At 40.2% G+C, this 26189-nt stretch overlaps 1 protein-coding gene across 9 annotated transcripts in view; it reads right to left on the bottom strand.

The window, feature by feature from the left end:
* EML1 (EMAP like 1) overlaps positions 1-26189 on the bottom strand; it is a 164662-nt gene that overhangs the window by 11753 nt on the left and 126720 nt on the right. For all 9 annotated transcript variants that reach the window (XM_044435704.1, XM_044435708.1, XM_044435700.1 and 6 more), the window contains 12 exons: positions 22448-22558; positions 20506-20601; positions 18662-18796; positions 17461-17560; positions 16481-16635; positions 14603-14728; positions 13628-13759; positions 8456-8523; positions 6282-6370; positions 3780-3877; positions 1484-1571; positions 1114-1209 (listed from right to left, as the gene is read on the bottom strand). In XM_044435704.1, coding sequence (XP_044291639.1) covers positions 1114-1209; positions 1484-1571; positions 3780-3877; positions 6282-6370; positions 8456-8523; positions 13628-13759; positions 14603-14728; positions 16481-16635; positions 17461-17560; positions 18662-18796; positions 20506-20601; positions 22448-22558 — 1294 coding nt within the window. The remainder of the gene's footprint in view (positions 1-1113; positions 1210-1483; positions 1572-3779; positions 3878-6281; positions 6371-8455; positions 8524-13627; positions 13760-14602; positions 14729-16480; positions 16636-17460; positions 17561-18661; positions 18797-20505; positions 20602-22447; positions 22559-26189) is intronic.

Genomic DNA, 26189 nt, shown 5'->3' with positions numbered 1-26189 from the left:
ATTTATTATTATCTAAGCACAGGGATTATTGTGAGAGTTTTGCGAGAGAACTCTTGGTCTTTCAAACAGCTGGAATTCAAATTAAGATGCCACAAGCATCCAAAACAGCATGGGAAGAGTGGCCCAAGTGACCTCCCCTTCCCTGCTTGTCCCCTGCCCCAGCTCTGCAAATAGTTGATTAGCCTGATGTACTTCAGAGAGGCAGGGAAAGAACACAGAGTGCTATCAGGATATCTCATACCTTGATTGCCCAAGTCTCCTCTGCACCATGTCTTCTTCCCCACCTCCTTCCCCACCTCTTCAAAATCACTTTTCCAGTCCTAGAGAAGGTTCTTTCACCACGGTTCTTTCTGCACTGGCAGTAGGATGGGGGAAGGACGATTAGGGCAGGAGACCTCAGCTTTGAGGTCACAGCTTTGTTTCTGACCTTGGATTTCAAAGGATCCCATGAGGTTCTAAACACTATCTAGGGGCAATAGGATTGTTCTCTTAAGGTGAAATGTTTGCATGTCCTTTTATATATGATTTTCTCCACACTGTAATTGGTCTGTGTGTGTGTGGGGGGGGGGGGGGAAGAGGGAGAGAGGCAATACATTATCTATTCATCTTGACCAGTCCATACTAAATTAGAAGTACTATCCCTGGATGTGGATTCACAAGGAAGGACAAATGCAATAGCTGAAGGAGGAAAACCTGGGTATAAGGTACAAAAGTCTCTGGAGGACTGAGGGTTCTTGTTAGCTTTGACTGAGGTTAACCTGATGCCAATGTAGAACTTAATCATCACCATTACCAAGGAGGGAAGGGTGAGGAGTTTCCAAAGGGAGGGGCTGGGAAAAGGACAAAATTCTGCAGCCTCCTTCCAATCTTTTAACAGCAACTAAAGGATCTCTGCAATTACTTCAGCACTGGGCACATGATATTTCTGAAATGATGATGTTCCTTCAACAAAAAGCACACCCATTGCTTAAGAGCAATATGCCAGTGAAGATGAAGTTGAAAAAATAACTGTTGCGATGAAAATTAAAACCTAGATTCTTGTCCAAGCCTGTCTGGCTGAACATTAGCAAACTGCAGGGGCATGAGAATTTTGTGGGAACATCATATACTTACCAAAAACATGGAATCCTAAAGTACAAGTGTAAGTAACCCATTCTATGTCTCTAGTGGTTTCAACACTTACTACTTGTTTACAAGCTGAAGGAACCCCTAGAGAAAGAGAGAGAGAGAGAGATAACATCAATTATAGAGAGGTACAAGAATCAAATAGGGGTTCAACAATAAAATGCCACAATCCTTGGCATGCTTACCCAAGAGTAAGTCCCACTGAACTCAATGAACTTACTTCTGAGTGGAAAGTATAGGATTGTGCTTTTAAAAGACTAAATATATGTCTCTGCTTTGGTTTGTTCTTCATATTAGGAATCCACTGGTAGCCAAGAATGAACTCTGTGCCAAGGACAGAATATTATTTGTTACTCACAGTATAGGATTTCATAGTCCCCTGAATTAGACACGAGGTGCTGAGAATTAGCAGACCAGTCCAAGTGAGTAATGAAGCTGGAATGACCCTGTGAAAAGATGCATTATATTAATTCCAACAACATAACATCCCCCAATAGAAATACACAAATACATATAAAAGGCTACATGGAAAGGTACACTGAAGGCTTGTTTATATTAAAAATCAGTGGATGACCTGCGTCTGGGAACAACCCAGAATTGCACTGGAACTACAGGCTCCAGTCCCAAATTCCATGCACTCTCTGGGTGTGGTAGAAAATAGTGGTGTATGACTATGCACATTCAGCGCACACATTCTAAAAGCAGTGTGCATGTACATAAGCACATGTACTGGGAGTGCAGGAGGAATGTTTCCACCCAAAGCTGTCTTAGGCTACAAACTGAAGCATGCAAAGCAGTAGACATCAATAAGAAATATGCCTTTGCAATTCTAAAAGCCTCTCTTTAAACTAGCAGAATCATCAGGGAAACTGGGTGCTCCCCTTATAAGTCCCTGGGCCTCACATGCTGCTACAAAATTAAAGAGTTAGTGGCCTGTTTGTTGCAACCATCTTTGCTGTATCACTTCCTATTTTAAACAAGAAGCCAGCCAGCAGTCAATGGTTCAAATTTTGGTTGCTGGAATGTAACTGAAACCCATTCCCATCTATTGGAATCACAGAGCTGGAAAGGATCTTGGAGATGATCTAGAGCTCTGGCTATTGGGCGAAATACAAATGTGGCAAATAATCAGCCTTCTGCTCAATGCAATGCAATGCCGGATGCAGTCACAGCATCCCTTGACAGATGCCCAACCCTTCCTCCATTTAAATACTGCCAAATGAAGGCCTTTCTGCTCCCACTGGAATGCTGTGCGTTCCACTGCCAAGCAATCCTCACCATGGGACATTTCTTCTAACACTTGTTGAAAACATGCCTCCCTGCAATGTCCAGCCACAGGTCCTAGTTCTGCCTCTGCAGTAACCAAGAATAGCTCTGCTCAACCTTTTGCCTGACAACCTTCCAACTATGTGAAGACTTCCATTATGTCTGTCCTTAAACTTGTCCTATCCCAATACCCAGCATTTTCAATTTTTCTGCACAGGTCTTAGTTTCCAGGGCTTTCACCATTTGGATTGCTCTTCTTTGAAAAAGCTCTGGCTCATAGGTCCTCAAACTATGGCCCGCAGAATGGATCCATCTGGCCCATGCTGCTGTTCACAGCCCGTGGGCACGCTTCCTGCGCAGGTGGGGAGGTGGTGACTCGCTCGCTCAGGGATGTTCTCCGAGTGGGCAAGCCGCCACCGCCGCATGCCTCCCGTACGCGCATGCTTGAAGATGGCCTCTGAGCGAGCAAGCCGCCACTGCTGCCTGCCTCCCGTACGTGCATGCTAGGAGTTGGTCTCCGGGAGAGCAAGCCGCCACCTGCCTCCTGTATGTGCGTGCTTGTCACTGCCTTGCAGTGCAGGCGGGGAGGTGGTGGCTTGCTCGCTCAGAGATGGTTTTGGACTTGCTGGGAGATCTCCGAGTGAGTGAGCCACCGCTGCGTGTGCCCGATGCCGCCTCGTGCACACCCAATGGCACCTCACTGGCCCGCACCCCCAGGCACCCCCACTTCACCGGCCGGTGATGGTTACCGCAGGCTTTCAACTGGCCCCCTATTCAAAAAGTTTGAGGACCCCTGCTCTAGCTTGTGAAGGTTCTCCCTGAAATGTGGAGCTCAGAACTGGAGAGAGTACACTGCAGTGTGAGCTGATTCACTATTCAATATCTGGCCTTTGAGTTTCAAGTTGATCCTTCTTACCTTAAAGGAAGCATTCCTAACTATGAAAAAGACAGAGTATGCAAAAGGTATCAAGAATACAAATTCATTTTCTTTAATTCATCCTTGTTCTTAAAACTGCATTGCATTTAGTGAATTGTTAGAACTGAAACTTCAGACAGATTCTGTAAACATTTGTAATCCATAGAAATAAAACTATGTTGTTGTACCTACAAATCCAAGTCTTCTAGCAATAAACACAGAAACAAAGTAATATTCCAACTAATTTCTAGGCAGTAATGCTAGGGAAAGACGCATCAGAAGAACAAGGGAATGAGATCAGAAGAACAAATAGGAGATGGATCGATTCCATAAAGAAAGGCACAGCCTCGAGATTACATGAGCTGAGCAGGGCTTTTAAGGACTGGATACTAAGAAGGGCATTCATAGGGTCGCCATAAGTCAGAGATGGTCTGATGGCATGTGACAACCACAAAACAAAGTGATCACTTACTGAGCATTTGCCAATTCTACTGTATTTCCTTCCACTGTCGTTAACACTGTATATATAAATACAATTGTCATGAGAACCTATTGCCAAGTAATTGCCATCTGCAAAAAATAAACAAAATACAGGTATAAGCATTATGAAGTGGTAGTGGAAGCACTCAATGCATTTATAAACATGTAAAATTCAGAAAATTTTCATTTTATTATTTACTAATTACATGAGACAACACAAGGGAAAAACTGAATAAACCAGGGTAAAGATCTTGTGCTCCTGCAAGAATCCCTCCATGTAGCTAAGCCATCTGAAAAGCTTTGTTCTGAGGGTTGTACACATCCTGCCTTATCCCAATGGCTGAAAGAGGAAGCTCACTGTAGTGGAGGCACAGCCATGTGGGACAGCTCTTTCGTGTGTACAGCTGCATTTGTATTCTCATAGCTCTAGGGGTCATGAGGGAAAGTGTTTCCTCAGTGCTGCTAAGGACAGACTGCTTGAGAGGGCTTTTGAGAGGTCATCTATAAATTCAAACTTATGGGCTGTGAATCTGTGCAAAGCAGTTGTCCAAAGCTTTGTATAAATGAGCACAGACTTAGTAGGAGCTCCACCCACCCTCCCTGCAAATGCCCTAGGAAAGTGGCAGAAAACCTATGGCACATGTGCCACAGCAGGTGTCCAGGCTTGGTTTTGATGGATGGAATGAGTTTAGAAAGTGCAGAAATGTTGAGCTGTACAAAAAATCCTGCAAAAGGGAGGCTTTTTCAAAAGCACCCTATTTTCAGTGGAACTTTACCCCTGTGCTAGGGTTAGGGTTGTGCACCAGGGTAGGGTTAGGGTTAGAAGAACGAGGTGTCCTGGCATGGTTTTGACGGTTGCAATGTGTTTAGACTGGGCAGAAATGTTGAGTTGTGCAGAAAAAACTGCTCAAGGAAGGCTGTTTCAAAATCACCCTGTTCTCAGTGGAACTTCAACAGTCTTGTACGGTTAGGGGTCGCCACCAGGGTAGGGTTAGGGTTAGAAAAACGAGGTGTCCTGGCATGGTTTTGATGGTGGCAATGTGTTTTGAATGGCCAGAAATGTTGAGCTGTGTAGAAAAACCTGCTAAAGAAAGGCTTTTTCAAAATCATCTTATTTGGAGTGGAACTTTACCCTTGTGTTAGGGTTAGGGGTGGGGATCAAGGTAGGGTTAGGGTAAGAAAAACGAGGTGTCCTGGCATGCTTCTGATGGTTGCAATGTGTTTAGAATGGCCAGAAATTTTGAGCTGTGTAGAAAACTTGCTCAAGAAAGGCTTTTTCAAAATCTCCCTATTTTCAGTGGAACTTTACCCCACGGTTAGGGTAAGGGGTGGGCCTATGTATAGGGTTAGGGTTATAAAAAAGAGCTGTCCTGGCATGGTTTTGATAGTTGCAAAGTGTTTAAAATGAGTAGAAATGTTGAGCAGTGCAGAACAAGCTGCCCAAGGAAGGCTTTTTCAAAATCGCCCTATTTTCAGTGGAGCTTTACCCCTCAATTAGGGTTAGGGTTGGGCACAAGGGTAGGGTTAGGGTTGGAAAAACGAGGTGTCCTGGCATCGTTTTGATGGTCGCAATGTGTTTACAATGGCCAGAAATGTTGAGCTGTGCAGAAAAACCTGCTTAAGGAAGGCTTTTTCAAAATCGCCCTATTTTCAGTGGAACTTTACCCCTCTCTTAGGGTCAGGGGTGGGCACCAGGGTAGGGTTAGGGTTGGAAAAACGAGGTGTCCTGGCATCGTTTTGATGGTCGCAATGTGTTTAGAATGGCCAGAAATGTTGAGCTGTTCAGAAAAACCTGCTTAAGGAAGGCTTTTTCAAAATCGCCCTATTTTCAGTGGAACTTTACCCCTCGATTAGGGTTAGGGTTGTGCACCAGGGTAGGGTTAGGGTTAGAAGAACGAGGTGTCCTGGCATGGTTTTGATGTTTGCAATGTGTTTAGACTGGGTAGAAATGTTGAGTTGTGCAGAAAAACCTGCTCAAGGAAGGCTGTTTCAAAATCGCAGTAGCAGCAATTGATATTATTCTGCATAGAAGCATAAAGGATGTACCTAACAAAATGGAATATATAAAAACAAGATGCAAAAGTTAAATTGCTAATATCCTTGCGAAATAAAATGATCTCTTTGCACTGAAAACAATACCAAGTAGGAGCCACGTGCTCCTCTTTGGGGAGCTCATTCCCCAGCCTGGTTGCCACAATTGTAAAGGGTCTCCTCCTTGTATACACCCACCCCTTTGTATACACTTTTTTTGGAAGGGCCTCCTCAAGAAGGACTCCCAGAGATGACCCCGGGGTCCAGGAATGTTCATACGGGAGGAGGTGATCCTTCTGGAGGTGATCCTTTTATAAGGTGATCCTTTTATAACCTTTAAAAATATATTCACTGTTAAAGATGCATACCCTTTATCTCCAATAATTAACCATGTTGAACAGCACTTCCATTGTATAAATGTCATGTCTTTTTGGTTTAAACAACTGAAAAAACAATGCCAAACCTGGTGAGTAACGCATTGTGGACAGCTGTTCATTTCCATCTGTGTGTACAGTGACCAAATCTTTTGTTTCGGTGTCAAACACAAACCACCTGTTGAAAACATTAGGAGGAAAAGTCAATGAGTTGTTTCATTTCAAAGGGGGTAAGATCCCTGCAAAGTGTTTCGTTTGTTTGTTTCAAGCTTTTATAGACCATCACAATATCCACAAGGCTCTCTGGACGGTTTTGCTAGATCAGACCCGTGATCTATCGAGCTCCACATGCTGCTTCCCAGAATGTCCAACCCATTCCATTTGGGAAGTACACAGACAGTATTTGAAGACCAGAATCCTCTCCCACTCCTCTTTGCCAGCAACTATTACTTAGGCGCAAGCTGCCTGGGAGTCACCTGGCTCCATTGAGCCAAGCATCAGAGCTAATACTGCCACTGACAGACCATTCCTCCATCAATTAGCCCATATGTGTTATGCACAGAGACCATGAAGAAGGGAGAAAAGCTTCTATTTCTGCACAGGGTGGGTTGTATCTGCTGGTGGAACAGAAAATAATGGTGGAACGAATTTTTGCCTTCTCTGCAGCCTCTCCAAATCTGTTCTAAAGGACTGGCACACACAGAAGGCTGTAGTAGGGAGAAAAGCCAAGGCATGGTCGCTACTAAACTTCATTTTCTATTTCCCTGACATCCCGATTGCCTTTTGTCAATTTCCTTGCCCCTCTTTCAAAACTAAGTTAAAAGAATTCCTAGGTTATGTTATATTAAATAATGATGTTATGAAAGAGTTTAAAACTATGCAAACACTGAAAGGCATTTTATTTATTCATTTGTCTTTTCTAGAAAGGAACCTCAATATGAACTTCTTTCAACATTGTTAACTAAAAAATGCATTTGATTTTAAATTGCACAAAAAGTATTCCAAGATGGAAATTTCAATAAGAGTGATGCATAACCAAAGAAAAAATAGCAGAACATTTTTCTCTTGTTTTTAAACTACACTAAAAAGTATTTATATGCTGAAATTTCACTGAGAATTTCTATCAGAATGGCATAACAGAAGCCATACTATGAACTTTATACTTCTGAAATTGTAATAAAAATCAAGTTAGAAACAAGAGTACAACTATTCTCTAAAAATTATTAAATAATAATAAAATTCTCTATAATAGCATAATATTATTACATGCAGGTATTCTGCTGCTTCTCTATGTGAACTCCCTCAAGTGCAGACTGCCTGTTTGCAGTGGCATCTCAAAAAAATCCTTTATTAAATTTATATTCCACTAATCTCAGGACTTTCTACAAGACACACATAATCAAAACAATAAGTGACAACAAAACAATATAATAACATACATAATATAACAGTCAACTGATAATAAACAGACATACATAAACACAAACTGCAACAATATAATATACAAATCTCTCTATAGAAAAATGAATGTGTGAGATGCAGCATGAATAGGTTTTTGGTCCGTGAATATCTGGCTTGGTCATCAATGTGATGGCTATCAACTGATGCCCAGGATTCAAAGAATGGTGAAAGTAAGTTCATAGGATGTTTAAAATTGTTTTTCTTGAACAGCAATCCCTCCATGCTGCATGGTAAACTGCTTTGGAAACTGTTGTGTCAAAAACTTTGCAAGATAGTTGGGGGGATCAGTTATGCAAAGAAGAAAAAAAATACAACAATTGCAGTAGGATAACTGAAGCAGCTCTTCAGATGAAAGCAAGTAGGACAACAGCACGAAACTCCCTTCTGCTGTAATTCACAAAAATAAGGTAACAAAACTATTTTCATATTTTAAGATTATTCTTGTAGAATGTGTTAAGCAATGTGGACAAATCTAATGGCAGAATTTCAATCCAGGTTTTATTCACTGCTGTCTCTCTCCTGATGCAAGGTGCTTTGATCTGGCAGGGGAAGGATTCCTCCTGCTGCTGCAGGCCCATGTGCCACTTTTCAGTGTTCTGAAGGGTTGCCAAACATTCCAGGGCAGATTGCAGAAAACTACTTCCTCCCATTACACTCATCAAAGTCAACAGAGGGACAGCACATAGTACAATCCTCTATATTTACATATTGTTTAAAAGTTGATAAATGCTTATTCTTATATGGCAAACATATGTATTATCTAGGAATACGCATCGTCCCAACTATTGTTTTTCATTCTTACCTCCCAGTTAGCGTTCCTACTGCAACTACAGATCCTGAAGGATGAAAACCAGAGGACTGTGCAGGATCCTGTAAAGTTTCAAAGGGATTATATATCTACAGCAACAATTGCAACAATTGATAACAACAAATAATTCAAATAGCTACTCAGTACAAGCTAGACCATTTAATTCCCTACACAGGAAGATTTATAAGTTCTTGTAAGGTATTAAGGTTCCAATGTACTAGGCAAATTCTTTTGGAAAGGAATGTGATGAATGCCTAAGCAGAAATTGATTTTATTTATTTATTAATCTTGTATTTCACACTAATAGTTCCATAGGACTGTCTAGATTGTAAGCTTGTTATTTACAGAGGCAATGTCTCAAAGCTGCAAAATCAGCCACCAAGGGCCATTTTGCCCTTTGAACATGAAGAACAAAAAGTTAATTTTAACAGAACTACTGAAATATGGAAGTGAAGGAAATCATACTTAAGTAAAGAATATTTTGCCTTAAAAATGTAAGGTATGCTAAAACTAATAAAAATATACAGAACACGTATCCAAGAAATTATACTGAATACATTTGGCTAAAATGTAGGGTTACTGGCCCTGTAAAATAATATAAATTGCTTCAAATCAGAGTATTACATAATATGATTCAGATATATAAAGGAACACACAGAATAATACTCACAATATGAATACAAATAAATACAGATCGCCATAAAATACATTCACTGTGTAATTCCTTGAAAAGAACAAGAATTAACGTCAAAGCATTCTTTGTGTCTGTTTTGCAGAGAGGAGAATTTTCAGGCAAGTCTCATGCAACAACCTCATTGCTTGATTTTACAGGCAATTGTATTGGGAAGCAGGTAGCTATGTTGCTTCCCGGGCCTGAAAAATCTGTCTCCATGTACTTCTATAGAAAGAGCTCTTCAAAGACAGGGCCAGCCCTGAAGCATCTGAGCCCCACAGTGGGGGAGGACAAAAGAGTCTCTCCTTACTCAGTACTCCTCTGAGAATGCTAGTTTGGATGTTCAGCTGAAGTGACTATGGCTATCGCAATCTTCACTTCCGTTGTTCAGAGATAGCCTGAGATGGCATTCAGGTCATGCACTGTTGTATGCTTACTGTGTGAATAATCTAACATGCAAATATACCCTGAGCGATAAGAGTGGGAAGCAAGGGGAGTGAGATAAAGAGTGACCTGAACTTTCTTGGAAAGTTTTGGTTAAATAAATTTTAATTCCCTTTGCTTGTGTTTCTATTCCTTCCATTTAGTAAAAGTCATTTTTTTCAACCAGTTCTTATGGCCACTACTGAAGAGAGCATTAGGTATGCTTAAATCCATTGATTTCAACTGCCTTTGTCTTATACTGGCTGGGTTCACATAACACACTAAACAACCTTGAGCTGCTTCCACGGTGCACAGATTTTTGCCCAAACATACGGGTCAGGTTATCATGTGGTTTCCCAGGCAGCGAGGTTTCTGCACTCACTGTGCTGTCCTCCCAGCCTTGCCACACATCCCAGCAGCTCTTATAAGCCAAGTCCCTGTCCTTTCCCTCATCTTACCCATGGACTGCAGCAGCTTCTTCCTGTTTGGTCTGCTGTAGCCCTGAGGCTGGTTCCCCCTTTCCCATTCCTGCATATCGGCAACACTTCCCTGCCATTTCAGTCCCCACATAGATTTACATTTATTTATTTAAATTAAATGAAATATTAAATGAAAACATGCTGTTTTACCACCATTTCCTCCTTCTCCCTCAATGTATTTCTGTGTTGCCTCCCTTTTCAAAAAATAAACAGAGAAACAGACACATCTCATGGCTAGAGGGGAACAAAGTAAGCAGTGACACATCTGTTGCTAGGAGCTGAGGAGAGTAAAGGCTGAAGGCTTGAAGCGGCCACTTCTATAGCCAATCTTGCCAGGGACTCTGTGATCTTTCAAAACCAGCAATAGTAAAATAGCAATCCCAGACTAGAGTAACTAAATAAGCTGCAGTGAAACATGGGATCCTTAAAACAGACTGTTGGTTCTCTCCATGAGTTCAAAACATTAATCCTTCCATGCAAGAACTCCAGAACTGAATCTGGATGACCCAACAGCTCCACAACAGTAAGATTTTATAAGCTCCTCATGTGATATGAAACATGAAGGCAGTGTGAAATCAGGAACACAGGGGTGACCCTTAGTGCTAAGATGTGTGAAGCATGTGCTAAGGGTATAGCATCCCATTTCCAGCTCTATCCAATCTGTGGAAGCTAGAGGGCAGGGCCAGTGGAAATATTCCGGCTCCTATTAACACACTAGATTTGGACAACTTCCAGGGCAGTGACAGAGGAAAAAGGTAAATTTTCAAACAAGGTGTGGCTGCAACATCAGCCACAGCCTGATGACCCCAGCACCAAACAAATGTGTGGAGTGTGAAACAGGTCAACAGATTGCAGCACAATTCTGTGTTAAGAGTGAAACCTAAGCATGTGAAACACTTTAAACACTTAGGGGTAGGCAAACTGATAGTCTAAAATGTCTGCAGATCACAGTACCCATAATCACTGATCAACATCCATGCTGATTGGTGCTGTGGGCATTATGCCTTCCAGATTTTTATTTATTGTTGAACAGTTATTTAATTTTTTTCTTATTGTTGAACTTGCCAAAGAAAGCCACCTCACAGAATAAGTATTGGCTGCTTCATGTGATGACATGAGAGAATTCTTTCCAAAACAAATTCATTTAATGCCATTCCTTCTATTTCACTTATTCAAGTAGTCAAAATAGCACCATCTGTGCAGTAAAGAAATGTATCAGTAGACTTAATGAGACCCCAAGATTGCAGAAATACAAAAAACTCTTAGGAGGGCAAAAAACCCACAGAAGGGAACCTCCGAAACTGCTCAATAAGGACCGAACATACTCAGTGAACACAGAATGCCAAATGATGGTTGGGGAAGAAAACAATGGGAAATAAGGGGGAAAGAGAATGCAGTGGAGTGCTCCATGAATTTGGGCTGACTGGTGGGAACTTGGGATAATCAACAATATCACCCATCAGCTCTGGTCAGTCTCACCAATGCTTATGGATGGTGGCAGATGTAGATCCAAATGGCTAAAACTCCCATCTAGCCTACATCTGTTCCCATCTGGCCAAGAACCTCCATCACCCCTCACCGTTGGCTAGGGCAGCTAATGGATGATGTAGGGCAAAATATATGGAGGGCCACAATTCCCCCACTCCTGACCACCATAGAGAGATCTGATTTAGCACAATTATTTTATCTGTATTTACTAAACAAAGCAAAAAATATTGAAAAAGTGTGCCTGGTGTTAATTTTTTATTTCAATACTTTGCAAGTATTGACTTCAAATAATGGAAGGGGGAAACTAAACCATATTTAAATATGCTTTAAATATCAACATATACTTCTCTTATATTCTTTAAAGTTAAAAATAAGAAAGTTACTAAAAAAAAGTTGTCACACACTAATTAATCTGAGAAACATGAAGAAATAAGCATGATATGCTGAACTATACAAAGGTATCAACAGAGGTCAATTTTTTCCCACTGAGGTTGTTGATGCTCCTTCAGTTTCACTGCCATTATTACTTAAATTCAAGTCTGAGGCATATCTGGATTTCAATGCACCCTGTCAAATATTTGCTAAAGATAATCACCTTAAAAATAGTTACAATGTTGGAACTGTCAGACTCACCTAATATGGCATTTGGCATACATTTACTTTTATTAATGAACTTAAGAAATGGAAGAATAAACCCCACTCCACATAACTGCATAATACCATATCTAAAAGTCAGCCCTTAATGATATCCTCAACAATTTCACAACAGAAACGGCATTTTTATCTTCATTCTGATGCAATATAGCCCAATTTATTAGTACCACTCAAGTACCAAACTGTGTTTACAGTTATTTTTATGTTTATGAAATGTTTAATGTTTAATATTGAGATATTTATTTAGCAAATTGAAGGCATTCTTAATTCTTCATAGAACCTGGAAGGCCTTTCTTATCAGCATAAAATGGAACAGGCTAGACTGAAATTTAGTATCACTGAACTGAATAGTAACCTCAGAAGAGCTTGAGACTCAACAGGTAATTGCCACTTGGATGCATGCCTGTACAGTGCTGCTCAGCATGGGATTTCAAATGCTAAGAGTCTCTTAAGTTGAAGCATACCATTCTTGAAATAAAAACTACTCCTGTCATCAGACTCGCTGTGTGTAATGTCATACTTGCTCATACTGCATTTGGCTTATGCTCTACAAAGAGGTCAAGTAGTCTACAGAAGACAGACTTGAAAGCCATTATCACTGGATGAATTGAATGAACCATCTCTATCCAATCTTTGTAACACCAAAGAGTATCTCTGTAGTCACAAGGCACTCCCTTTGTTGAGGGAACAGTGAGAAAGTTTAGGGATTTCTACAAAGAGTTTTCAGGATTCTCAGCAAACTACATTTCCCAGCATTCTTTGGGAACACTATGCTAGATAACCTGATGTAAAACCAATATAAACTAGCAGTGCATGTAGCCCTGGGAAGCACAGACTGAAAAACCACTTTCAGGCAGTACAATTAATTAAGACTTCTGGCTATATTGGAGATATATTTGAACATAAAGATTATTGCAGAAATAATTTACCATTCAGTATTGAATCTGAAGTGTAACTTTGGCATCATTCAGAATTTTCAACAACTGGCATTCCAAGTAATTTTTTGCATGGGTGAGATGCAGAAAATTATGCCAAAATGGGTGAATGTCATGAAAGAGCAAAAAACACTTTCATGAAATACATGTTTTTCTCAGCAGCTGCAATTTATAAGGTGATCTCTGAACAAGTTGCTTTCATAACCATCTCAGCAAAATATTCCTTACATATAAGAATTGCTCCAAAAGTTAAAGTTTGGCTATTGGGAAATACAGAAATGTAATGAATAAATAGTCTATAGATGGAAATTGTTAAATAGGAATTGACTCCTAGTCCTAACCCTAATTCTTGGTGCTCTACTACATCAATTCCCTTTATTCAAACATAGTAATACTAACAAACATTAACTCTTCTACAAGACTAAAAAAGCGCCTTATTTTTTTCAGTATTCAAGGGCCAGCTCAGATAACTATATATATGTTTCACAAACAAACAAACAAGAGTAGCTTGTACCTCTATAGTTTTGTTCCAGATTGGACGGTGGCTGATGGCATCCCAGAGGGTAATGTGTTTGTCCTGCCCACAAGTAAAAAACTGAGGTTTGGAGGGATGGACTGTTAGTCCCCAAAGCTCATCAGTATGACCCTGAACAAATAAAGCAATATTTCATCAGTAGATTACCAACAATATACTGAGGCCACAATCACATGTCACTGTAAGCCAGGAATCCTGGCTTATTAAAACATGGTGTACATGAGTTGTGCGCTGATGGATAAAAACACTTCTGTCCTAAATTGCTATTATAACTTATTATGTCTAAAGAAGCCAATTTCATAAACCAGCTTTAAACCAGTGCTTCCAATGGTTACGAATCCTGGTTTGTATGGGATGTGAACAATCCTAGTTAAGCTAAACTATCCATGTTTAGTTTGTTTAGTGCAAGTGGAATCAAACTGACTGCATGCATTTGCACACGCTGTGGTTGAATAAGCTAAGATTCTTGATTTAAAATGACATGTGAAGATAACAGTGCTTTATCTAATACATTTTAGAATTCTACTTTTTTCCCTTTAATCCCTATTCAATCTATTTTCCATAAAGGATTGCCTAATCCCTTTATCCTCATCCCCAACCAAAATGAAATCAATCTATATTGAATCTATATCAATCTATCGGCAGCAGAAGCCCTCCTCCGGGAACCCTCTGTGAAAGATATTAGGAGACAGAGTACCCAGAGGAGGGCCTTCTCTGCAGTGGCGCCCTATGGAATGTGCTCCCCAGAGAGATCTGCCTGGCGCTGTCATTATATGTTTTTCAGCAGCAGGTTAAGACCTTTTTATTTAATCAATATTTTAATAAGTTTTAATATTGAATTTTATCATCATATTTTAATTGCAGCCAGAGTGAGTCAACAAATCTACTCTGCTCTAAATAGGACAAACATTAGATAGAATTCTTTGGTCTTTAAATACTCAAAGAAGTAATTACCTGGGTGATGGGAGAAAAGTCTCCTGAAAGAGAGCCTTGTAGAACAAAGTTTCGAGTTGTGCCTATCAACACAATGTCGCCTTTCCCCTCCGCTATTGTTCTTATTGGTCCAAACTGCTCTGGAATCTATGTTTTAAATTAACAAAGTTTAATTAAGTCACAGGATAATTTTTCTAATTTTTGTTTTCTACTGTGCTGATAAAAAGATACATTTTTCTTTTGATCAGATTTATGTTGATGTGAAAGAACCATTTCCTTTTCCACAGAGACATGTGGCATGCTTCCAGACAAGGGTCTGATAACACCATTACCCTGAGTCATACAAAAAATTTGACAGGGTTTCCAGATGCCACCTTTCATTCCTAAATCTCCCATATTTTCCCATGGATTCTTCTGCCTTTTATGTTACATCAAAAAAAATGCATTACAGGAAAAAATGGAATTTCTGTACAATATCTGTGTAGCACTGGGAGCCTTGTCTGGAAGCACCCTGAAGGTACATGTAATACTCACATAAGACACCTAAGCAGAAATAGGCAATCACTTAAAAAGCTCTAGAGAGCACCTGTCACTGCTGCTGACTCTTTCCTAGTCCCCAAGGAAAAACAAATAAACAACAACAACAAACACCTTTCAGGAAATAGAAAGGAAAGATACTGGAGGTAGGCTCTCTTCAACATGCAGAGCACTGCTTCAGGATAGTGCTTTGCTTACAACTCTGAGGGTTCCTAGTAGGAACTAATGCTTTCTGCCACATTTGCCTGTGAGAAGCAGCACCCAGCCCATCTGTCCCCGGGCGACTACCCCATGGCCCAGTAGAAGGAAAGAGTCTTCTCCTCTTGACTAGCTCAGGCACTTAAGCCAATAAAAAAAAACCCAAACAATTCCTTTTGTTCAGGGAAGCACATCCAGCCGCTGAAAGGGAAAGGCTCTGTTAATGTATGTCACTGTATACAGATGTAGCCCTAAAGCCGCTGCTGCTGCACCAGGCCAAGAGCTGCCAGCTCCAATGCAGAAATCAGCCACTGCAACGAGAAGCCAACAGCAGTGCAATGATTAAAAAAAAATAGCGGGACACAGAGGCTCCGGGTGGCACACCCCAAGCTCTACAGTTGGAACTGCCCCGTCACTCCAAATTTATCTTTAGCATTCATGGTAGAGTAGAGCCATGTCTAAAATAAATGATCATCTGTAACACTTTAAATTTTAATAGACAAAATGTTTCTAAGCAAGAATTGGCTTCTCCAGGCTGGAATCAAAGGATCAGAACCAAAGTTCCAATATGGAGTTTTAAATATACACCACAGAGTTACGCACAACTCAAGCCTTCGCTGTTGGGGGCAGCTTATGTAAACAGTGTGGCTATACAGAACCATTCCTCAGCTCTGAAGAAAACTGGAGAACTCCTTGCTTGAACTGAACTCTGCACATGCATTGTAGCTTTAAATTAGGTCCCAAAGCCTTTTGAGTTGCCCAGGATGACAGTAGCACACACACTTTGAATGCCTCTTTTTCTATCAGGAAAAAAAACAGATTTCACATTGCACTGTCACATGACATTAACAAATATTATCTCAGGGTCAGTTCCTCTGATCTGGGTGCATCATTTAAAAACGTAATGTTAGAGCAGAGGAAAGTGCTGGGCAAATATCTAGGATGAATACCAAAGTTTACCTATCTTCTTCAAACAGATGCACTGCATGACCCTTCAGAGGTTAAGTTTTCATTACTCTTTGGGCATGGGCATTAGTCTTGAAAAACACAATAACTTCATAAGGGAATGAGCACTTTGAGTGCTCAAGCCATAGAAGAAAAATGATCAATCTCTTTTAAAACAGAAATGCAAAGAGATTAATTCTAAGGGCTCAGTGACATCACCTCGGTTTTGTGGAGTTTTTGGTAATTCCCATTCCAAGATATTAACTTTCTGTCTTTTCCACCTCCAGATACAAGTGTACCATCCCGAAGCATACAAAGTGCAAAGATGCCACCTTCGTGGGCTCCTTGAACAACAGAGCTTATTCTGTTGGTACCTAGATAAAGGGAAAAAGAAGTTATTTTTATAGCATCTTTCCGTTAGTTAGTTAGTTAGTTAGTTAGTTAGTTAGTTAGTTAGTTAGTTAGTTAGTTAGTTAGTTAGAAGGCTTCTATGCCGCCCCATTCGCCGAAGCCTCGGGGCAGCTCACAAAAGTTCTTTCCCTTTTCACAGTTGTGAGGCTGGCATTGCTGCCACTGAAATATACCTTTGGTTTGGGTCTATGGATGTTTGCACATGAGACTTTTATTGTGCAATTGCTCTTCCTCATTGATGGAAGTCTACAGCTCGTCCAGATCATGTCTTCCATTCATAACCCCTCATGTTCTCTTTTTTACAAGAAAAAAGGCTCATACTATTGCCTTCTAGGATTATACCAGATGTTTACTAGTGAGAACTTACTGCATGAAAGAGGAACTTTCAGAGAACAAAAATATTCTTGAATACTCCCTCCAAAATTTTTTAATGTCTGTTTACGACACTTCTTGGCAGATGCTTCAGTACCACTGGAGCCATTTCCCTCCACAAATCATCATCTTGTTGGAAACATGATCCCACCCAACCAGGAATCACATAGCTGTTACAATGATGTGATCATGCCACATAGATTTGTCTGGATGACAACCCCACAAAACCAATGCAGAATCAGAGTAATGCTTTATGCCCTGACTCAGAAGCACAAACCATCTTGCCCACTTGTGCCCTGGCACATTACTAAGTAGCAGTATTTTTGTTTACAAGTTTCTCTTTTCTGCAATACGGTTGATTTTTCCTAATTGTGCAATATGTAGTTATTTGGTGTTTTATAAGTTCATTGTCTTACCTTTTCCCCATACTAAGATATTTCCACTTGAGTCTCCTGTGATTGTATCACCATTTTCAGAAAACGTCACACACAAAACAAACTTTGGTTTTTCTTGTTTCTGCATAGGAAATTATTTAGAATATTCAAAAATATCACCGAGTATTTATAGATTTATAAATATCACTCAGTAAATGTCTTTATTGCATATATTACATAACTGTATACTTCACCAGTCTACTGATATCAATTCTAACAATATATGTTATTACACCAGTTGAATGAAGTCTGTAACAGTTTAAGAAGAAATCCCTTTAAACCAAGACTACATTTTAAATACTTGCTTATGGAAACTACAGTTTCACTGTAGATTTCATAAGTATCTTTATGATCTAAAAGCATCTTCCCTGAATAGGTGGACAGAATTACATAAGCTTGGCTTGGACTCAAAAAAATATAGGTAGACCCAAAGACATGCCCAGTGGATTCCTGACATTTCTCTTTGATCATGTTTCAGAATATTGTGTTACTTTTGAACACCCCTCACAGTTGTAGAAGTAGTTTGCCTTCTACTTGATCATGGGTACAAAGAGAGGTAACTAAAATGATGAAGGGGTTGGAGCAATTCCTGTATGAGGAGAGGTTACCACACCTGATATAGTTTAACTTAGGAAAAGAGTACGGAGTAACATGATAGAGGTGTTCAGAATACTGTATGCTGTGGAGAAAGTGAAGAGTTTCCTTCCTCTCCCAAAATACTAGACTCTGGGGCAATTTCATGAAGCTGACTGATGGGCAATGATTCAGGACAAATAAAAGGAAGCACTTCTTCACGCAGTACATAGCTAAACTATGGAATTCATTTCCAGAAGATGTAGTAATGCCTACCAATTTGGATGGCTTTGAAAGGGGACTGGACAAATGCATGCAGGAAAAGGTGATCAACAGCTATCAGTCTTGGTGACTATACGCTCCCTCTGGGATCAGAGGCAGTATGCCTGTATTCACCAGTTGCTGGGGAACTTGGGCGGGAGGAGGCAGTTGTACTCATATGAAAACCTGGGAACATAAAGGTAGACCAGACGGACCACTGGTCTGATCCAGCATGGTTTTTCTTACATTTCTACGTTCTCAGTTTAATTCTGATTCACCCCTTCAATTGCATTAAAAGCAGTATCTTGCTATAAATAAAAGCCCCAACAAGAACATAAATAATGTTTACCTCAAATAATCCCTGTTTTTTAATAAGAGAACTTCCTTCAAGAGTCCAAAAATAAAGATGTGATTTTCCACATGTAACTATTATATTAGTGTCTGTAGGATGAAAATCTGCGGCAAATACTGCTTCATTAGAGCACTAGAAAGAGGAAAATAATATTTTAACTTCTGCAAGCAACAGCACAAACATGACAAAATGTTTATAGAAAATACCAAAAAACAGCTTAATGTGTTTTGGAAGCATATTGAATGCACTGAAAATTTTGTATTTAAATATTTAAAATTATTTAAACAAATATAGGCCAATTACTTGATACAAAAGCCTTGGGTGACATTCCATACCTTAGTAGGCTTTTAGCTTGTTTCTATGAAGTAGCTTTCTCATGTTCTAGCATGTTCTGATATAGCAGTGACTTCATCAAACACCCCTAAAGTGAACTTGCACTTTACACACAGGAACTGCAATTGAAGTGTGTGTGAATCTGAATTCCTCTTTTCCAGTAAGGATGTATCAGTGACTTTGTACCCTACTGTGCTTAGACACACAGAAGAGCCTGGCAAAGTTTAGGAAGGAGACAATTTAAAGAGCAGAAAGGTTTTCCTCAGAAGCATTTTGCTCACAGACTGTTTGATATTAGCAAGAACTACTGTGCTCTGCTACTTCACTCATATCCTGTCACTCCACTCTGACCTGTCTCAAAACCAAGAGTAAGATCCTTTTCTGCCCTTAGTTTTGTTCATTTATTTCTCAAAATGAAAAATAGGAAGGAGACTGTTTATGTAGCTACTGACTTGCCTCACGCACTGGAGCGTTATCATAGATATCTCACTCCTTCAACAAACAGATCTTCAGGATACATAACAAACTGATATAAGAATCATAACAATAAAACTACACAGCATCCAGTACTAAATGCTGTCACAGAAAACTAATTTTCTGAATCAAGACTCAATGAATGAATGGATAACTGAATAAAGAAGGATTAAAATGTTTCAAGCTACAGTCATTTTTGCCAGTCGCATACCCTCCAAATCCACCAGACCTCTAGTCAGAGGAAGAATTTCCCATGGAGGTGGATGATGATGAGTTACCAGATTGTAGCCCTGGAAGTGACAAAGCAGGTCTTCCAATGAAAGAATGTGAATCAACTCACCCACCCCCAGGACTCTTCATGTTCCTATAGATTCCCATCAAATAAGACAGAAAGTTCACTTTGAGGCCATTTGATGGTGTTGCAATATAAAGCCCCAAACCAAACTACCATTTCCTTTAAAATCCTCTGCAGCCCCGCTTTAAGGGGCAGTTGTCACTAGGGCCTGCCTTTCTAGGAGTATGAGCCAAAACAAATAGTTTGTTTTTATTAAACATGTGCAAACATGTTTGTTTGGTTGTAATGCAGGTGCAGAAAGTTTCTACTTTTCATACTAAAAAGAACACAAAGGTAAGGGAAGTGAACCTCACTATCTTGTCTTCCCAACCTTATTGCTCCATTGCTTTAGCCCATTTTTCTCCATCCCAGCTTTAGGATGGGGACAGGGGGAGGATTACTTTAATATCTCAGCTAGTAGCAGTAGCTGCATCAAGAGTCTAACCATTGCCTCTCTCCACACTTTTCCATTTAAAAGGTAAAAAAGTTACTAGGAAGAGATATGCTTTTTTGCTCTCTTGCATTCACTTATACTGAAACACCTATTTCATGGAAGAAGAGTTTGCTATAGCAAGAGGTTGTTCCAACCAGCAGCAAAACCTACAATCCAGCTGTATGAAGATGAAATATTATAGTTATGTTATGACAATAAAGCCCTGCAGTTCTCAAGTAGCACACACAAGACCATATTGCAAAATACCTTGACATCTGCAAGCTTTTCCTCTCTCTGCCAGTCCCACACTGAAAGCACATGGTCATTGGAGTCATCCACTGCACAAATGTTACTCCCACCATTCTGAAATAAAACACAAAATATTCTATCACCCCATATAGAGTTCCACACCCCAAATGGATTACAAACAACTAACTACAGGTGCTACCAGATGGAGAGAGGCTACCAATGAGAAGGAAGTACACAGCTTTTTCATTTCTTACACTGTAATCCTATGACCACTAGACAAGGTCTAGAAGGCCATAAGGTAATTTGAAGTCCCAGTTCCAACCTCAGAAATATACCCCAAGGGCAGTGTGGGACTGTAAATGTGGAGCATCCTCCATCCGTCCTTAAGTGGAAAGAACCATAGCAACTGTGGCACTGAGGTTGGAGGCATGCTTTGAGGGTGGCACGGCAGGGAAGGGAAAAGATTGGTTCTGCCAACATATGTAGCATTGTGGTAGCTCCTTGCCCTCCTTTCCTCACATTCTGAGACCCCAGATTAGATGGCTAAAATCAGCTGAGTGTATTTAGCATGGCAGGGGAAGCAAGGAGATTGCCTCTGCACTCCTCCTGCCAGGTATGTGTTGTTATGTGCTGTCAATTTGTCTCTGACTTATGGCAATCCTATGTATGAAAACCTGATCAATGTCATCCCTGCTCAGCTTTTGCAAATTCAAGGTGGTGGGGTGTTTGTGATCCCCTGAATTTGGGGAACTGTGCCCTGAATTGATTTTTGGCCATAAGAAAAAGTAAAGGATTGGCTCTATAGATGTGCAAGTATGGCTAAAAATGAATTAAAGAAAAATCACTAACAATTTCTGTTTGCATTGTTTTTTTTAAGCAGGCCAACAACCGACACTTTTTCCAATGTGCCACTCAGATACTTTGAAAAAGCTGTCACTGGCTGTTGCAACAGATCACAAAAACTGACTGTCAAGCCAGAGATGGCAATTGCTGAGGGCAGGGAAGGTTAAAAGTGGGGAGAAGCTGCAGCGAGCAAAAAGGGCTCATGATCACAATGAGGCAGGACTGGGGACACCTAGCCACTGCCAATCACCCTAAAGTTCCACTTGGGTAGTTCTAGAGAGTTTGGCACTGACAGTGACACAGCTGCACGTGCAAGATCCGCAAGGATGTTTGCTACTTTTATCATGTGACTTACCGGCCAGTTCCCGCTATGCATAGTGCAGTTAGTTACCAGGTTGAGACAACACAGCAAGCCACTCAGACTAAAACAACTCTCAAACAAACCATTGGCTCTCATGGTGGCATACTGTCCATGGAAAGTCCAGGTCGGCGTAAGTCAACAGCACACCATGTCTTGTCACTCAGAATGGGTTGTGAACCCAATCACTGTAGAGAATACTTCCTCAATCTGATTGATAGTCTGATTTGTTCCAGAGTTGTGGTGGGAGAGAAGATTCAGAGGGATTCACTTCCCTCTTCCATGTACTCCATTTCATGTAAAAAGTACATTCACTCCTAGTTTTATAGGTGAACAGGAAAGGTGCATGTATCAAATACATATGACCGTCCCATTGTGCTAGTTTGGCCTCAAAACTAGGCAGGATAGGGAAAACAGAAGAGACTTTTTGGCCACATATTAGATTAGACAGATTTATACCAAGATAATTGGGAGACATACTATCCTTCTTGTTTTAATTTTTCTTAATTAAGAATAAGAGTTCACTTAAGTAAAAATTCCAATTGATCAGAAAACTTTACTAAAATAGTATGTGATGTAATGTTTCATTGAGAACATCCTCTGCAAAACTCACACTGGAAAAGAAGAGTTGAACAAGAATGTATTTGCTTACAGAGAAAGCTTTCCCAGTTAACTATGGCCATTGACTTTGCTTTTTAAAAGCATATGTCAGACATTCAGATGCAAAGAAATCACATTAACAACACATAAATTACTTACCGATTTGGAAAATGCAATGCAAGTGACAGCCCGGTCAAAGAACCCCATCCCAATGACATGCAGCGTATTCAGAGTAACGGAGTCCCAAATGCGAACATGGGGAAGTAGTTGCTGTTGAAAGACATTTTAGCACTCATCAATACATTAATGGGGTGTAGAAAATTTTCATGTAGAAGAGGTCCAGTCTTATATTTCATGCACTCAGATTACAGAAAACAATTCCTTGTTGTTAAATTTTACAAAAGCCAGCCTTTTTCAAGTAATCAGCTCAACACAAGGCAAATAACTTATGCATATAATTTGAAAACATAGCCCATTCCACATCAAAATTTCAAGGTGTAGTAAGCAGATAGCGTGATGACACAGCTAACGAAACTACACTGTGAAACATTAAGTTTATGGTTCAAATGGCAGAGTCTGCAGTCTCTGCACATGAACTCATCAGATGGCCCTAGGAAAGTTAGAGTGCAATATTATTGCTTTAGCAGCAGATGCAAGTAAGACACCGAACTTAGAAGCTTAGGAGTATCCAATGGCAGGAGTGAGGCATGATAGTGACAAGCTCCACTGCCACTGAACTTGGCACCCTGCATTTTATCCATTATGTCTAGATCAGGGGTCGGCAACCCGCAGCTCCGGAGCCGCATGTGGCTCTTGAATCCCTCTGCTCTGGCTCAGTCGCTCAAAACACCCACCGGCACAGCCACCGATCTGCGACCGAGGCTGGTTAAGTAAATTGCTACATTCCTCTGCTATTGCGCAGGGAAAGAGTGGAACAAACTTCCTGCAGGCTCTCATGTTACTCAAACCATGCTGAAAAGATTCTCTTTGTCCAAATGTAATCTCCTTCATCTGAATGTTAAAAGCTGCGCTTGGGACCTGTCACAATTCACAGCACTTGACTGTTTATCCGCTAATCAGTCACTAAACACACCTATATCCCTGGCATAGCCATCTGGGACCCACAGCTTCCCCCCTCCCACGCCCCCCCCCCCGCCCACCCAGGGAACCATTAAAAAGTTTCTGAAGAAAACCGAACGTTTAATGGTACGTGGGTGGATTCATTTGCTTTTACTGCTGACGAACTTACAGGGTTTGCTGTTTAATGCATGCAGCCCTTTAGCACTGACTTTGACTCTGCAGAAAGCTGTTCTCCTATTCAAAATATATGAAAGGAGTCCTACTAGTTTTTAATGTAAGATTAAAAATAACAGTTTTTAGTGACTGAACAAGAGCTGCAGCTAGATCTTAATGAAGAGATAGATCTACCTCCATGTTTTTTTTAGGAGTTCAAAATGTTTTTGTTGCATGCAGAAATAAAAATTTGTTTTCTCTGTAGTCCACTGATTTCATAAATGCATCACACTATAGTTTTTTTATACATAGCATAAAGGTAAAAAATGATATATGCAGTGTTATCTTCATTTTAGATGTCAAAAGGGTTTTGCGGCTCCCGGTGTTTTCTTTTCTGTGGGAAACACATCCAAATGGCTCTTGAGTGCTAAAGGTTGCCGACCCCTGGGTGCTCTATCTAGGGTGTTCCAGTGCTCTATCTAGTGCTCTAGGGTGTGTGCGTGGGGGAGGGAGGGGGCTGGGATGCCCACTGACATCAGGATAATTCTGTTATCTCAGCCATACCCACCCTAAGGAAAAAGTCCTATTTTCCCCCTGTGATATCAGCCTCCTGAAAAGTCCTCTGGTCTCCCATTTGATAAAAGGAGGTCACAGGATTGCAGTCTCACTCTCTTGCCAGCTCATTTACACTATGGGGATAATATTATAGGCATATCTTATAAGGTGTTTAAGATATCTCTGCCATTTTGTGTGCATTTAACTGTAAACCCATCCCATCTCACTTGTGCATCAATCTGTGCATTAATTTTAACAATCTTAATGAAAAATATTTAAATATGCATTTGAATAGTACTCTTAGGTATATGTTCTCTCAAAATATTCCTTTCTAAGCCCATTTCTCAAGCTGCACATTTTAAAACATGTTTTGTTATGCTGTGTCAAAATATATGAGGAAAGGCACATTCTGAGCTGTATTTCAATCTGCACATTAATTTGGGACATGAGACTCAGGTCAGTTCATACTGAAATTCACAAACATAAAATTCTTAAAGCATCCTTCTATGACAAAGAATCTATCTGAAACACTGGTCCAGCTGTTATGTTTCCTTTATAAGAAAAAGGGCAGTGACTCTGTTCAGACAACCAAGTGTTGAATATGGCTTGAATGTGGATTATTTTGCTTAACCAATGGTTATGGTGTTGTTTGAACTCAGCTGAGATAAGAAAGCATAGAAAACAACCCACAGTTCACAACCTAACAATAAAGCATGGTTTCTCTGCTTGGGTTGTTCACAGTTAATAGCCATGGCTTGTTAGTGCAGTTGAGTTCAGACATAACCCAAATTTCAACAACAACCTACAGTTCAAAAACAATTATTGTGTTGCTAAAAGCAGTTAACATAAATGGTTTCAATTCTTTCATCCTGGTTTGTTATCCCATTCCTACTTCGAGACTGAATTATTGGCAAATTAAATGGTGCAGACATGGCTGAAGTCACATAAGCCCAACACCCCAGTGACAGTGCTGCCCCCTTGCTACCACCTGGTTAGCCTGCCACCACCAATGTAAAGGCTCATGCTTGAAACCCTAGATGGGGGGGGTGCCTCCCCACTTATCTAGCACTTTCAGAAGCCTATAGGTAGAAGCTATAATTTGACTAAAATTAAGGAAAGCCGGTGCAGGGTCTGTGGACTATATTAAGGCCCTGTCCCTAGCCTTTCTCTCCATAAATTGAGCATTACAAAGCTCAATTTATGTGCCAATGCTTATCATTATTCAATATTGCTACAGTGAATAATAAAAAAAAGATCATACAAAGTTCTCAAAACGGTAACCATATTTTTTTCGATGACAACTGATATCACTTGGTTGGGAAATGCATACATACACACTGCAATGAATTTTTACAACCACTAGAGTGCAATCTTTGTAAGCACAAGGTTGAACAGACAGCAAAAGGTAGCCATGTGGATCATGAGAACAATTTTTTTAAACTGTATTAGAATACTTTATTAAGCTAAACAAAACTGCAGAAAAGTTTCAGCAGCAAACTGAACAAAAGACTGAGATAAAATATTTGTCTTTTGATCGCTTTAGTTAGTGCAAAGTAACCACATGTAGAGTCAATATGAATATCAGAAGGGATAGCCAGAATTGTTCTTGGTATTTTTATTCAATACAAAATTACATGAGAAGACTCAGCTTAGAGTTCTATCTGCAGAGAGTAACTTCTGAAAGGCCTTTAAACCATTCTTTACTCAATGACTTAGATAGCGTTAGAAAACAGAATTGCATCAGCACATTTGTGGATAATAATATTTTAAAAGTTGCAAATATGAAACCTTGCAAGTCCAAAGAAGCAGCAAGGTGTTGTTATTAAAAGTTGGCTGCATTTTTAGTCTCTGCGCAGTTCCCTGCCAACCTCATGCTTTGTCTCACACTCATCCTACTCGGTATGCAATTTATTCTGTTTCTATACAGAATGGCCCTGAAGTTGTTCCTAGTTCCTTACTCAAGGTTCCTAGTTTCCCATTTGCTTTTAAAATGCAGTCACAGTCTAAGCAATATTTTCTCGGCAGAGAGGTGGAGTATAAAGTAAGTAAATAAATAAATGTTTTGTCAATACCCCAAAGATAAACCAAGGATGTTCCTCCACCATCATACACC

The sequence above is a fragment of the Varanus komodoensis genome, unplaced genomic scaffold (assembly GCF_004798865.1).
Source record: "Varanus komodoensis strain SLA01 unplaced genomic scaffold, ASM479886v1 scaffold3, whole genome shotgun sequence".
Taxonomy (NCBI): domain Eukaryota; kingdom Metazoa; phylum Chordata; class Lepidosauria; order Squamata; family Varanidae; genus Varanus; species Varanus komodoensis.
This window is presented reverse-complemented; position numbering and strand designations above follow the sequence as displayed.